We start from the raw sequence: 14,865 nt of genomic DNA, 5'->3' as shown, positions 1-14,865 counted from the left end.
CATCAAGCCTGGTTTAAGTTAACTGAGCATCACATTTGCAAGTCATGAGCATATTACAACAACTTACGATTAACTAAGAATAATAGTCAACTTTATAATTGTTAATATTCTGAAATAAGACCGTCTTGATGACGTATGCAGCCTAGATATGCGACCTCCGGAGGCTGCAGCCTCACACCATTGCGATTTGTTCTGCAGGTTCGTCGTCTTCATTTTCCTCTCAGTCCGTTTCCGACTCTGGCGCGAACATATCAGGCTGGATGGACAAGTCTTCCGTTGTTGACATTTTGTGAATAACGAGTAAATAAAAAGTTTCTGTGCAGCTAGATAATCGTATCTCTGCTATAAAACTACAAAAATGGCCGAACGGGGTGGAGTTTAACCGAGTGTCACCTCTGCAACCTGGAGAGGGGGCAGGGTATGACGTGCATTTAAAAAGACAGTACCAAAACGAGTTGCTATCAGATGCACATCAGAAAAGGGGTAGAAAGGGGGCCTGTGGGGCTATAATAATGAGGAATTCAGACCCAAGCATTGCAGTTTCGCTTTACATAGACCACAAATAGATGATTTATATGTAAAAAGGACAGATTTAAAAGCATGATATGTCTGCTTTAAAACGTTATGATTGGCCCGAAGCTGTCTGCGCGGTCTGGGGTTGTACGTTCTAAATGCCAGTAATCTATATTTTGTGTTCACACATAGCCTTTGCCAGTAAATTACTGGTAATCTTACAACCTCTCTTTCTGGTAAATTGGCAGCACTGATTTACCGGAAAGGTTCTGTTCATACATGACCTGTTAACTGCAATTTACCAGTAAATTGCCAGTAAAGACTGTATGTGTGAAAGGGACTATTGTCTCTCCCATATATGCAGCTCGACTTTGTTGCAATACCCTTGTTCCTAGTGCCTGTATCAAAAATTCTGCATTTCTTTTTCTGTACACAGCGTTCAGTTTGGCAATTACAAGCTGCACTGCTAGTAAATTTATAACTCCCAAATCATAACTAAATGCAGTCCTGTCTCTCCATTTTCTAAGCGTGCCTTGTTCCCTTTAGAGAAAAACCTCTGGAACACTTTGGGAACACGCCAGCAGCATGCGCTCACGTGGAAGTTTTGTACAACTATAAAAGTCCTCATAAAGGCGCAGAGTGATGACATCATAAGTGACGGTAGAACCGGAAGGTATAAAAGGGAAGTGTTAACATAACATAGTAACTTCTGCCATTTCAGTGAAGCACTCAATGTTGAAATTGTCTGTCAAAACAAAAAGTCTTTCTCAATTTCTATGTCTAGTGAGCTAGCAAAAATGAGCAAGAATCAGTTTACACTGTGTGTTTCTCCTTGCCCACGTTTCAATATGGATAAGGATACATACAAGTTATGTGTAGTCTGTTCGGGAGCGGAGAATGCTAGGGCTGCTCTTTAGGAAGCAGACTGTAAGCATTGCAAGAGTATGTCTTTTTCAGACACTTCGCTCCCATGTCTCTGTATTTGATGAGGAGGGTAATGTCTGCGTTCTTCACGGCTCTAGGCAGCGTTTGCTGAGGCAGCGCGACACTTGCAGTCGTGGGGTTTGCTGATGGACTTAGCAGAGGGATTCAAGGCAGCTTCGGCCTTTTCACTATCCTCTGTCTCCATCTCTTTCAGGAAGAGTATGGGAACCTGCAAGTCAGCTTCTCTCACTCCAATCCTGTGGGTTATGATGAGCTGGTTTAGGTTATCACTCGCGCTGTAGAGAAACTTAAAATTTTCTTTAGGTCTTGCACCCTCTACTTTAAAGGACCATTTCAGCCTTTCCCATACCTCTATCTAAGAGCTCCTTATGGAAGTACCATCTGGTTTTACGTTTCCTGCGTGGCGCTTTGAGGATTAGGCCTCCATCTATGTCTAGAGTTCCGGCCTAGGATTTGTCAGTAGTTTTAGAAGGGCTTTCTTTAGCTCCCTTCGAACCTTTACAGTCAGCTTCTGACAAACATGTATCCCTTAAGCTGACGTTTTTACTCGCCATTACCTCTCTGAGGAGGGTAGGTGATTTACAGGCACTTTCTGTCTCCCCATCTTGTTCGGTGTTTGTTCAACAATTGTTCACACGAGACCGGGTTATGTTCTTAAGGTTCCTACCTGTTCAGATAGGACCTTAGTTCTGCAGGCCTTCTATCCTCCTCCTCATGAGTCGGCGAACTATGAAAGACTTCACCTGTTATGTCCAGTTAGGGCTTTGAAGGAGTACATTAATAGGCCTTCTTTGAGGAGAAAGTCAGATTAATTACTGATTTGTTTTGGGATAGGAATAGTTTTGGAATAGAGGACAAGCCTCTAAACCAGGAGTGGAGAACCCTGGGTCCTGGAGGGCTGGTCCTGGAGGGCCACTGTCTTGCAGAGTTTAGTTCCAACCCTAACCAAACACACCTGAATTCATTTCCAAGTAATGATGAAGACTTGAATTAGATTTTTGAGGTGTGTTTAATCAGGGTTGGAACTAAACTCTGCAGGACAGTGGCCCTCCAGGACCAGGGTTCCCCACCCCTGTTCTAAACAATCCATTAGTAAATTAATAACAGTGGCTATTTCAATAGCTTATGAGGTGTGCGGTAGCCTTCACCTCTGCCAGTTAGAGCACATTCAATCAGGAGTATGGCTTCATCTCAGGCCCTCTTGTCGGGGTTAACTCTGAAAGATGTACTATTGCAGCAAGGTGGTCTTCCCACCACAATTTTATGAGGTTTTACAGTTTAGACCTCCCATCTTTACCTGGTTCCCAGGTCTTTATGTCCTGAATTGGTGCGTGGTTCACTTTCAGCATAGGATACACTGTCAGAAAAAAGGTACAAAACTATACCTTTTTGTCGTTGGGTTGGTACCCCAAGCTACCATTTTTTACCTTAAAGGCATAGTCTACTCATTTTCAATATTAAAATATGTTATTACCTTAACTAAGAAGAGTTGATACATCCCTCTATCATCTTAGTGCATGCACGTAAGCGCTGGGGCGTGCTGCGACACTTCGATAGCATTTAGCTTAGCCCCATTCATTCAATGGTACCACTCAGAGATAAACTTAGAAGTGACCAAACACATCAACGTTTTTCCTATTTAAGACGAGTAGTTATACGAGCAAGTTTGGTGGTACAAAATAAAACGTAGCGCTTTTCTAAGCGGATTTAAAAGAGGAACTATATTGTATGGCGGAACAGCACTTTTGGGAGTACTTCAACTCGCCTGAAAAAGCCACTCCCCTTCTCCCTTTCATAATAGGTAGGACCTACGCACGACTATAAATCGCCCTTTACAAGCGATGAGTATGTCCATAATTCGTCCCAACAAAAAATCTTTCAGGTCACTTTGCAGTGTCAGTCTGTGTAGATGTGTTGTTTTAATTGATTGACGCATTAGAATTCTACAATGATAGTTTTACAGCGTTTTGTGTTGACTTTACATCCTGAAGGCAGTCGCTCTATACGCATCTTCAACAAGCGTGTATAACGAAGAACACAGAAATGCGGATGACATCACAGTAGCGCGAGAGCTTTTCGAAAGAAGACTTCCTTATGACTTCTCGGTTCACTCTCGTGATACTTTGATGTCACCTGCTTGCCTGTCGGGTTTTGCAGCGCAGCACGAACTCAACCTAATGTCTGGTATACATGTTGGATGACGGCGAAGGGCGCGTCTACAAACAACGCGCGCATACCCCCCTCACCCCAAAAAATGTTTTCTCATCGAATCTACACGATTCACGTGGGTCACCTTTTTTGGCTTCAAAACGGTGAATTTCGCCGAAAGGTGAGGGATTCTCATGCCTGATTACCTTCACATTTTGGCTCCACAGTCCAGCCATGTTTACCGCACTTAGTAGTTCCTTGTCCGGGTTTATATCCTGAACCACAATTATATTCTAATGTGTCGTCTTTCTTGTAATCTTTCCCATGCGTAACAGTTCCATGTTGTATGTTAGGCGGTTTGCATGATATCTCTGAATGAAATGTGAAAATCCATCATTACTTTGAATAAAGCATAAAATCATGTAATGATTGGGGAGGATACTGACAAATATGAAATGAAATTACTAACCTATACAGTTTGGAACAGATGCATTCCAGACGCCAGTATCCTTGCAGATAATGCTATTACTTCCATCTATGGTTTTATCAGAAGATTTGCAGTCAAACTGAATAACGTCACCATAACCTCCATCTTCTGTGTTGCCTGATGCAGTCAAATCCCCTCCTATGTGAATTGGGGGGCATTTCACCACTAGGAAGTAATTGGGGACTGAGTTAGTATTGATTTCTGTGTATAAATACATCAATTCTGTAGATGGCACTCAGTTGACAAAGCACTGGAAGATGATAATGCTTCACTAAAGATGCTGTATGTTGATTTTAGCAGCATCTAGTGGTGAGGTTGCAAATTGCAACCAATGACATAGTCCACCACTCACCCCTCCCTTTTGAAGGTGTAAACCAGTAACAGTAACTACACATTGTCAAAACTGCGAAAGTCAGGCTACAATTTGACTCAACTATACACATATTTTGAAGAAAAAAAATTCAGTTACTGCAACCTTTATACAAATACCAAGTAAATTTAAAGTATTTTTCTCAGTTGCAGTAGTTACTTTGTTTTCTGTATTATTCTTAATAACAGTAAAGTATTACCTTCACTTTCTGATACACATTTTGGCTCCACAGTCCAGCCATGTTTACCGCACTTAGGATTTCCTTTCCTAGGTTTATATCCTGGACCACAATCATATTCTAATGTGTCGTCTTTCTTGTAATTTTTTACCCCCCTAACATTTCCATGTTGTATGTTGGGTGGTTTGCATGATATCTCTGAATTAAATGGAAAAATCCATCATTAATTTGAATAAAGCATAAAATCATGTATTCATTGGGTGAGGATACAGACAAATATGAAATGAAATTACTAACCTATACAGTTTGGAGCAGATGCATTCCAGTCGCCAGTATCCATGCAGATAATGCTACTACTTCCATCTATGGTTTTATCAGAAGATTTGCAGTCAAACTGAATAACGTCACCATAACCTCCGTCTTCTGTGTTGCCCGATGCAGTCAAATCCCCATCTGTGTGAATTTTTGGGCATTTCACCACTAGGAAGTAATTGGAGACTGATTTAGTATTGATTTCTCTGTACAAATACATCAAACCTGTGGATGGCACTCAGTTGACAAAGCACTGGAAGATGATAATGCTTCACTAAAGATGTATGTTGATTTTAGCAGCATCTAGTGGTGAGGTTGCAAATTGCAACCAATGGCATAGTCCACCACTCACCCCTCCCTTTTGAAGGTGTAAACCAGTAACAGTAACTACACATTGTCAAAAATGCGAAAGTCAGGCTACAATTTGACTCAACTATACACATATTTTGTAAAAAACAATTTCAGTTGCTGCAAGCTTTATACCAAGTAAATTTAAAGTATTTTTCTCAGTTGCAGTAGTTACTCTGTTTTCTGTATTATTCTTAATAACAGTAAAGTATTACCTTCACTTTCTGATACACATTTTGGCTCCACAGTCCAGCCATGTTTACCGCACTTAGGATTTCCTTTCCTAGGTTTATATCCTGGACCACAATCATATTCTAATGTGTCGTCTTTCTTGTAATTTTTTACCCCCCTAACATTTCCATGTTGTATGTTGGGTGGTTTGCATGATATCTCTGAATTAAATGGAAAAATCCATCATTAATTTGAATAAAGCATAAAATCATGTAATGATTGAGTGAGGATACCGACAAATATGAAATGTAATTACTAACCTATACAGTTTGGAGCAGATGCATTCCAGTCGCCAGTATCCATGCAGATAATGCTACTACTTCCATCTATGGTTTTATCAGAAGATTTGCAGTCAAACTGAATAACGTCACCATAACCTCCGTCTTCTGTGTTGCCCGATGCAGTCAAATCCCCATCTGTGTGAATTTTTGGGCATTTCACCACTAGGAAGTAATTGGAGACTGATTTAGTATTGATTTCTGTGTACAAATACATCAAACCTGTAGATAGCACTCTGTTGAATGACAGAGCACTGGAAGATTATAATGCTTCACTAAAGATGCTGTATGTTGATTTTAGCAGCATCTAGTGGTGACGTATGCGGATTGCAACCAATGGCATAGTCCACCACTCACCCCTCCCTTTTGAAGGTGTAAACAGCCCCGCTGCTGCCATAACGCGCATCATGCGCTGTGCGTAGGGCATCAGGTGCTGAAAGGGCACCAAAATAATAGCCTAATGAAAAAAATTATAATGCTGATAGAATTTCATTCGCCTATAGAAATATTATTAGACACTTTTTATCCATGTATATGTTACATAAAAGGGGAAACGAGACATTTTAATTGCTCTAGTATAGAAAGTATGCCCCCCAGCATTTGATGGTCCGTGCCGGTTGATCGCGCGGGCGCCTGACGAAGTTTGACAGAGGCCGTTTCTCAATCCGAAGCCTGCCGCCTCCAGAGGTCGCATTTATATGCTGCATTCATCATTAAAACGTTCTTATTTGGTAATATTAACGATTATAAAGTTGACTTTCATTCTTAGTTAATCGTAAATTGTTGTAATAAGCTTATGACTTGCTAATGTAATGTTCAGTTAACTGAAATAAACCAGGCTTGATGACATATGCTGTCACGGTAGGATGAGTCCATCGTGACTTTCTGTGTTGTGTTTGTTTGGATGACTGAAGTGTGCATGTGCGTGTCTGATCACTAACGATCTGAGTGAGTGCAGTTGTGCGTGATTGCTTTACTCCAGCTGGCGGTGGTTACCCAGACGGCATATATACTCACTCATTCTCTTCTCTCACTGCCAGATGATTACGCTACATGTCTTGCCTGTGTTCTCGTGTTCGTGTGTTCCTGTGGTCTCGTCTTCGCGTGAAGGTCTGCCTGTTTGTGTATCCGGTTTCATCCGTTCACCTGACTTCACCCACGAGCACCAGTCATTTGTACAATAAACTGTGTTTCATTCAGTGCTGCATTTGCTTCCTGATTTTGACATACAGTCATCACAGAATCATCTGGCCGCCATGGAAGCAGCAGGAAAGGGTTCCCCGGCTCGGTTTGAGGAATTTATCTCCGCCGCCATACATCGCTTCACCACCCAGGATAGCCGGATTGAGGAACTGAGCCGGGGAATGAAGGACATGACAGACAAGGTGTCCGAGCTCACCCAGGCGATCCAACAGCTGACGCTCCCCACTGCGCCACCCACACCGTCTGTTCCTCCTACACCACCCGCGAGCGCGTCCCGTCAGGAACCCAAATTATCCACGCCAGAGAAATACGCAGGTGATCCAGAATGTTGTAGACCATTTCTATCTCAATGCTCTCTTCATTTTTTCCTTCAGTCCCAGACCTACACTACGGAGGAGAGTAAAGTGGGATTTGTATTATCCCTGCTGACGGGAAAGGCGGCGCGTTGGGGAACAGCGGTGTGGGAGAACCACGACCCGTGTACCCTGAATTTTGAGGCGCTCTCTTCCATGATGAGAAAGGTGTTCGATCGATCTGCAGTTGGAAGAGACGCCGCTAGGAAGCTGGCTGATCTGCGTCAGGGTACACGGTCGGTGTCGGATTACGCCATTGACTTTCGCACGCTAGCGGCGGACACGCACTGGAATGAGGAGGCGCAGTGGGATATTTTCCTGCATGGGTTAACCGGCCGCATACAACGAGAGTTACAACATGGGGAGGTCCCATCCTCTCTAAATGGACTCATTGATGCTGCCATCCGAGCGGACATTCGATTGAGAACGATTCCTGCTTACGACGATGAAGTGTTGTCCCACGCTGTTCTGGAAAGAACGCCCTCGTCGAGGGAGACTGCGGCCGGTTCCTCCCTGTCCGATCCGGAGCCCATGCAGGTGGGTCGAGCTCGGCTTTCCCGGGAGGAGAGGATTCGCCGTCGATCACTGGGGCTTTGCCTTTACTGTGGGGAGGCCGGACACCTACTCCATCGGTGTCCGGTAAAAGGCAGCGCCCGGGAGTAAATCTGGGGTTACTCTCGGGCGGAATCTCTTCGGCAAAGACCCCTCTAACATCTACCCTCCTCCCGGCGAAGCTGCGGTGGCGTAATACACATCTCACCTGTGACGCACTACTGGACTCGGGAGCCGAGGGGAATTTAATCGATCATCACTTTGCACGTAAGCTTCAAGTTCCGTTGTCTTCTCTTTCCAAACCCATATCACCCTTCGCACTCAATGGAAGTGAGTTATCTGTCATCACCCACATCACAGACCCCGTCACCATTTGTATTTCTGGCAACCACTCTGAGACTTTGCAGTTTTTTGTTACGGTTTCCCCTCTGGCTCCCATTGTACTTGGACATCCCTGGCTGCTCAAACACAACCCGTCTGTCAACTGGAGGCTGGGTACTATTACCGGTTGGAGTGAAGCTTGTCATAAGTCTTGTCTTGTCTCTGCTTGTGTTCCTGTCTCTGCGTCTGTGTTTCAGGAGGAGACGATGGATTTAACTAACGTGCCCGCTGAGTACCATGATCTGAAGGGAGTAATCAGTAAGTTCCGGGCCGCTTCTCTACCTCCACATCGTCCCTATGACTGTGCCATAGATTTTCTGCCAGGTATGTCTCCGCCTAAAGGCAAACTTTACTCTCTTTCTGTTCCTGAGATGGAGGCCATGGAGAAATACATTTCTGATTCTCTGGCAACCGGGTTCATTCGCCCTTCTTCATCTCCAGCGGGGGCGGGGTTCTTTTTTGTTGGTAAGAAGGATGGGTCCTTGCGTCCTTGTATTGATTACCGAGGGTTGAATAACATTACGGTAAAGAATACTTATCCTTTGCCGTTAATGTCTTCGGCTTTCGAGAGGTTGCAAGGAGCCTCCGTCTTCACAAAACTGGATTTACGTAATGCTTATAATTTGGTCCGCATAAGGGAGGGGGATGAATGGAAAACTGCTTTTAACACCCCTCGTGGCCATTTTGAGTACTGCGTGATGCCTTTCGGATTATCCAACTTGCCAGCAGTTTTCCAAGCACTCGTTAATGACGTGTTGTGAGACATGGTCGATCAGTTTCTGTATGTCTACCTGGACGACATACTGATTTTTTCTACGTCTCTCCAGGAACATGTGCAACACGTACGACGAGTGCTTCTTAGGTTGCTAGAGAATGGGCTTTTTGTCAAGGCGGAGAAATGCGAATTTCATGCACAGTCTGTTTCCTTTCTAGGGCACATCATTTCGACTGAGGGTGTCCGTATGGATCCGGAGAAAGTTAAGGCTGTGGTGGATTGGCCATCCCCATAGTCTCGCAAGGCCCTGCAGAGATTTCTGGGGTTCGCCAATTTTTACCGGCGTTTTATTCGCAATTTCAGCCAACTAGCCGCACCTCTGACCGCCTTGACCTCCCCTAGTACGGCGTTCAGGTGGTCGGATGCAGCCCAGACTGCATTTGCCAAACTGAAAGGCTGCTTCGTTTCAGCCCCAATTCTCGTGGCCCCTGATCGTAAACGCCAGTTCATAGTGGAGGTCGACGCGTCAGATGTGGGGGTAGGAGCCGTGTTATCCCAACGCACATCCTCAGACGGAAAGGTGCATCCCTGCGCGTTTTACTCCCATCGCTTGTCGCCTGCTGAACGTAATTATGACATTGGTAATCGGGAGTTGTTGGCTGTTAAACTAGCACTGGAAGAATGGCGTCATTGGCTAGAGGGGTCGGGTGTGCCCTTCATAGTCTACACTGATCACAAGAACCTAGAATACATTAAATCTGCTAAACGTTTGAACTCTAGGCAGGCTCGGTGGGCTTTATTTTTCGGTCGTTTCGATTTCACATTGTCCTACCGTCCAGGTTCTAAAAACACCAAACCTGATGCTTTGTCCCGCATTTTTGAGCGTTCCGATCGTGTTTCCTCTCCCGAGCCCATTTTACCGGAGACTCTATTCATCTCCGCGCTCTCATGGGAGATCGAATCGAAGGTAACTAAAGCCTTAGAAGGGGTAACGCCCCCGGCCCGTTGCCCACCGAACCGATTATTTGTGCCAGAGGGACTGAGATCAGAGGTACTTAAATGGAGCCATAATTCCAGTATAGCTTGCCATCCAGGGGTCAGTCGAACCAAATTTTTGGTTAAGCAACGATTTTGGTGGCCAGGGATGGCTCGTGACACACACGACTTTGTGTTGGCTTGTTCGGTTTGTGCTGTTGGTAAGTCGTCTAATCGTCCTCCTGACGGATTACTTAGACCGCTGCCTGTCCCTTCGAGACCCTGGTCCCATATCTCGCTTGATTTTATTACCGCCCTCCCACCCTCCCAGGGCAATACGGTGATTTTAACCGTAGTGGACCGATTCTCGAAGGCGGCTCATTTTATTCCCTTGCCCAAATTGCCTTCTGCCAAGGAGACAGCGGTCGTTATCGTAGACCACGTATTCCGGTTACATGGCCTCCCGACAGACGTGGTCTCCGATAGAGGTCCCCAATTTATATCTAAATTTTGGCGAGAGTTCTGCAGGTTGCTAGGGGCTACGGTTAGTCTGTCTTCGGGGTTTCATCCTCAAACCAATGGTCAAACCGAACGAGCCAATCAGGACGTGGAGAGAGTGTTGCGATGTTTGGCTTCCAAGAATCCTTCCTCCTGGAGCCAACAACTCTCTATGGTGGAGTACACGCACAATTCTTTACCAGTGTCAGCTACAGGCCTATCTCCGTTTAAGTGTAGCTTAGGGTACCAACCACCTTTATTTCCCAGTCTGGAATCCGAGGTCGCGGTCCCCTTCGCACACGTTTTCGTCCAGAGGTGCCGTCGCACTTGGAGTAGAGCACGTGAAGCTATACTCCAAGCGAGACTGCGCACCAAGGCTAAGGCTGATCGCCTCCGGTCGAAGCCTCCCGTTTATGTCGTGGGTCAAAAAGTGTGGCTTTCTACTCAGAATATTCCGATGCGTTACGTCTCGAATAAGTTGACTCCCAAATTTATCGGCCCGTTCTCTGTTGCTAAGATCATTAACCCAGTAACAGTCCGCCTTAACCTCCCTCCTGTGTACAGACGAATTCATCCGGTTTTCCACATTTCCAAAATTAAACCCGTGTTTAAATCTCGTCTTAATCCGCCTGTTCCGGTCCCCCCCCCCGCCTCGTATCGTAGATGGGGAACCAACTTGTTCGATTAACCGTATTCTGGACGCTAGACGGAGGGGACGCGGATTTCAGTACTTGGTGGATTGGGAAGGTTACGGTCCGGAGGAGAGAAGTTGGGTTCCTGCCCGGGACATATTGGATCACTCCCTTATTGATGATTTCCATCACAGGTCTAGGAGCCCGAGAACGTCAGGTGACGTCCTTGGGGGAGGGGGTACTGTCACGGTAGGATGAGTCCATCGTGACTTTCTGTGTTGTGTTTGTTTGGATGACTGAAGTGTGCATGTGCGTGTCTGATCACTAACGATCTGAGTGAGTGCAGGTGTGCGTGATTGCTTTACTCCAGCTGGCGGTGGTTACCCAGACGGCATATATACTCACTCATTCTCTTCTCTCACTGCCAGATGATTACGCTACATGTCTTGCCTGTGTTCTCGTGTTCGTGTGTTCCTGTGGTCTCGTCTTTGCGTGAAGGTCTGCCTGTTTGTGTATCCGGTTTCATCCGTTCACCTGACTTCACCCACGAGCACCAGGATTCGTCACCGCAGCCTTTGTCTGTCCAACCATATCATCCGTATCATCTGTGTCATTTGTACAATAAACTGTGTTTCATTCAGTCCTGCATTTGCTTCCTGATTTTCACATACAGTCATCACATATGCAGCCTGCATATGCGACCTCGCACAGGCTGCAGCCTTCGGATTGAGAAATGGCCAGTCAGTAGGCAACTTTTGAAAAATGGCCGCGAAAAGACAGCAGGAGTCAGGATTGGAAAAAATAAGAAACTGCGGGATGATGCCCGTGCATCACTTGCAGGTAAATCCATCATGTTTTATCATTCACTCCTAAATAAGGGAAATGTGCATGGGCTGCAGCTGCTGCTAATCGTAATGCGCACTTGCTGTGCTGACATTAATGTTAGCAAACTATGTTGTTATAATTTATAACTTCAGTGCAAGCTAAATTGAGATTTTACTGTAAAACATTACCTATGCATATGCATTTTACAAATAACTGACGCAGCTGTTACTTTCTTTGCTGAGTTTCTTTAGATATTGAGCAGTGGTTTATTTTGTGGTTTATTTTGACGTGACGTGGTTAATATTTTCTCAGTAAAAGTTAACGTTAGCAGTCAGTGCACATGGTAGGCTAACAATTCCTGACTGTTAAATATATATAAAAATATAAAACGTCATTATATATGATATGAAGCAAACATTACTGTGACACTTAGTTCTCTAAATCTTTGTTTTATTAAGAATATTGAGTATTCTTGTTATTGTTGTTTATTTAATGTAATTTATTTAAAGTGACATTGTACTTGGGAGAAACATGTCTGGATTATTTTGATATATTTTTTTTATTTTGCTATTCTATTTAAGTTTGGTATTTTTTTCTATTTTGCTATTCTATAAAAGTTTGCACTTTCAAATGTGTAGTGTGTGTTAACTAAAGCTGTGAAGATTTTACTTTCTGCTATTAAGTTATATGTTTGGTAAAAAAAAGTTAAACTGGCAAAAACAAAAAATTTTTTTTCTCAGTGTCGGGGTGGGGGGCATTATAAAGGAATTATGCTTGGGGCACCAAAATGGCTAGCAGCGGCACTGGGTGTAAACCAGTAACAGTAACTACACATTGTCAAAAATGCGAAAGTCAGGCTACAATTTGACTCAACTCTCCACAGATTTTGAAGAAAAAAAATTCAGTTACAGCAACCTTTATACAAATACCAAGTAAATTTAAAGTATTTTTCTCAGTTGCAGTAGTTACTTTGTTTTCTGTATTATTCTTAATAACAGTAAAGTATTACCTTCACTTTCTGATACACATTTTGGCTCCACAGTCCAGCCATGTTTACCGCACTTAGGATTTCCTTTCCTAGGTTTATATCCTGGACCACAATCATATTCTAATGTGTCGTCTTTCTTGTAATTTTTTACCCCCCTAACATTTCCATGTTGTATGTTGGGTGGTTTGCATGATATCTCTGAATTAAATGGAAAAATCCATCATTAATTTGAATAAAGCATAAAATCATGTATTCATTGGGTGAGGATACAGACAAATATGAAATGAAATTACTAACCTATACAGTTTGGAGCAGATGCATTCCAGTCGCCAGTATCCATGCAGATAATGCTACTACTTCCATCTATGGTTTTATCAGAAGATTTGCAGTCAAACTGAATAACGTCACCATAACCTCCGTCTTCTGTGTTGCCCGATGCAGTCAAATCCCCATCTGTGTGAATTTTTGGGCATTTCACCACTAGGAAGTAATTGGAGACTGATTTAGTATTGATTTCTCTGTACAAATACATCAAACCTGTGGATGGCACTCAGTTGACAAAGCACTGGAAGATGATAATGCTTCACTAAAGATGTATGTTGATTTTAGCAGCATCTAGTGGTGAGGTTGCAAATTGCAACCAATGGCATAGTCCACCACTCACCCCTCCCTTTTGAAGGTGTAAACCAGTAACAGTAACTACACATTGTCAAAAATGCGAAAGTCAGGCTACAATTTGACTCAACTATACACATATTTTGTAAAAAACAATTTCAGTTGCTGCAAGCTTTATACCAAGTAAATTTAAAGTATTTTTCTCAGTTGCAGTAGTTACTCTGTTTTCTGTATTATTCTTAATAACAGTAAAGTATTACCTTCACTTTCTGATACACATTTTGGCTCCACAGTCCAGCCATGTTTACCGCACTTAGGATTTCCTTTCCTAGGTTTATATCCTGGACCACAATCATATTCTAATGTGTCGTCTTTCTTGTAATTTTTTACCCCCCTAACATTTCCATGTTGTATGTTGGGTGGTTTGCATGATATCTCTGAATTAAATGGAAAAATCCATCATTAATTTGAATAAAGCATAAAATCATGTAATGATTGAGTGAGGATACCGACAAATATGAAATGTAATTACTAACCTATACAGTTTGGAGCAGATGCATTCCAGTCGCCAGTATCCATGCAGATAATGCTACTACTTCCATCTATGGTTTTATCAGAAGATTTGCAGTCAAACTGAATAACGTCACCATAACCTCCGTCTTCTGTGTTGCCCGATGCAGTCAAATCCCCATCTGTGTGAATTTTAGGGCATTTCACCACTAGGAAGTAATTGGAGACTGATTTAGTATTGATTTCTGTGTACAAATACATCAAACCTGTAGATAGCACTCTGTTGAATGACAGAGCACTGGAAGATTATAATGCTTCACTAAAGATGCTGTATGTTGATTTTAGCAGCATCTAGTGGTGACGTATGCGGATTGCAACCAATGGCATAGTCCACCACTCACCCCTCCCTTTTGAAGGTGTAAACAGCCCCGCTGCTGCCATAACGCGCATCATGCGCTGTGCGTAGGGCATCAGGTGCTGAAAGGGCACCAAAATAATAGCCTAATGAAAAAAAATTATAATGCTGATAGAATTTCATTCGCCTATAGAAATATTATTAGACACTTTTTATCCATGTATATGTTACATAAAAGGGGAAACGAGACATTTTAATTGCTCTAGTATAGAAAGTATGCCCCCCAGCATTTGATGGTCCGTGCCGGTTGATCGCGCGGGCGCCTGACGAAGTTTGACAGAGGCCGTTTCTCAATCCGAAGCCTGCCGCCTCCAGAGGTCGCATTTATATGCTGCATTCATCATTAAAACGTTCTTATTTCGTAATATTAACGATTATAAAGTTGACTTTCAT

At 43.5% G+C, this 14,865-nt stretch overlaps 1 protein-coding gene across 2 annotated transcripts in view; it reads right to left on the bottom strand.

Moving 5' to 3' along the window:
• LOC135740936 (complement factor H-like) overlaps positions 1 to 14,865 on the bottom strand; it is a 44,819-nt gene that overhangs the window by 9,529 nt on the left and 20,425 nt on the right. For both annotated transcript variants that reach the window (XM_065259501.2, XM_073813535.1), the window contains 10 exons: positions 14,084 to 14,266; positions 13,808 to 13,984; positions 13,230 to 13,412; positions 12,954 to 13,130; positions 5,793 to 5,975; positions 5,517 to 5,693; positions 4,939 to 5,121; positions 4,663 to 4,839; positions 4,076 to 4,258; positions 3,813 to 3,977 (listed from right to left, as the gene is read on the bottom strand). In XM_065259501.2, coding sequence (XP_065115573.1) covers positions 3,813 to 3,977; positions 4,076 to 4,258; positions 4,663 to 4,839; positions 4,939 to 5,121; positions 5,517 to 5,693; positions 5,793 to 5,975; positions 12,954 to 13,130; positions 13,230 to 13,412; positions 13,808 to 13,984; positions 14,084 to 14,266 — 1,788 coding nt within the window. The remainder of the gene's footprint in view (positions 1 to 3,812; positions 3,978 to 4,075; positions 4,259 to 4,662; positions 4,840 to 4,938; positions 5,122 to 5,516; positions 5,694 to 5,792; positions 5,976 to 12,953; positions 13,131 to 13,229; positions 13,413 to 13,807; positions 13,985 to 14,083; positions 14,267 to 14,865) is intronic.

Source organism: Paramisgurnus dabryanus, chromosome 24, assembly GCF_030506205.2.
Source record: "Paramisgurnus dabryanus chromosome 24, PD_genome_1.1, whole genome shotgun sequence".
Lineage (NCBI taxonomy): Eukaryota > Metazoa > Chordata > Actinopteri > Cypriniformes > Cobitidae > Paramisgurnus > Paramisgurnus dabryanus.
Note: the sequence above shows the minus strand (reverse complement) of the source record. Positions and strands in the feature narration are given on the sequence as shown.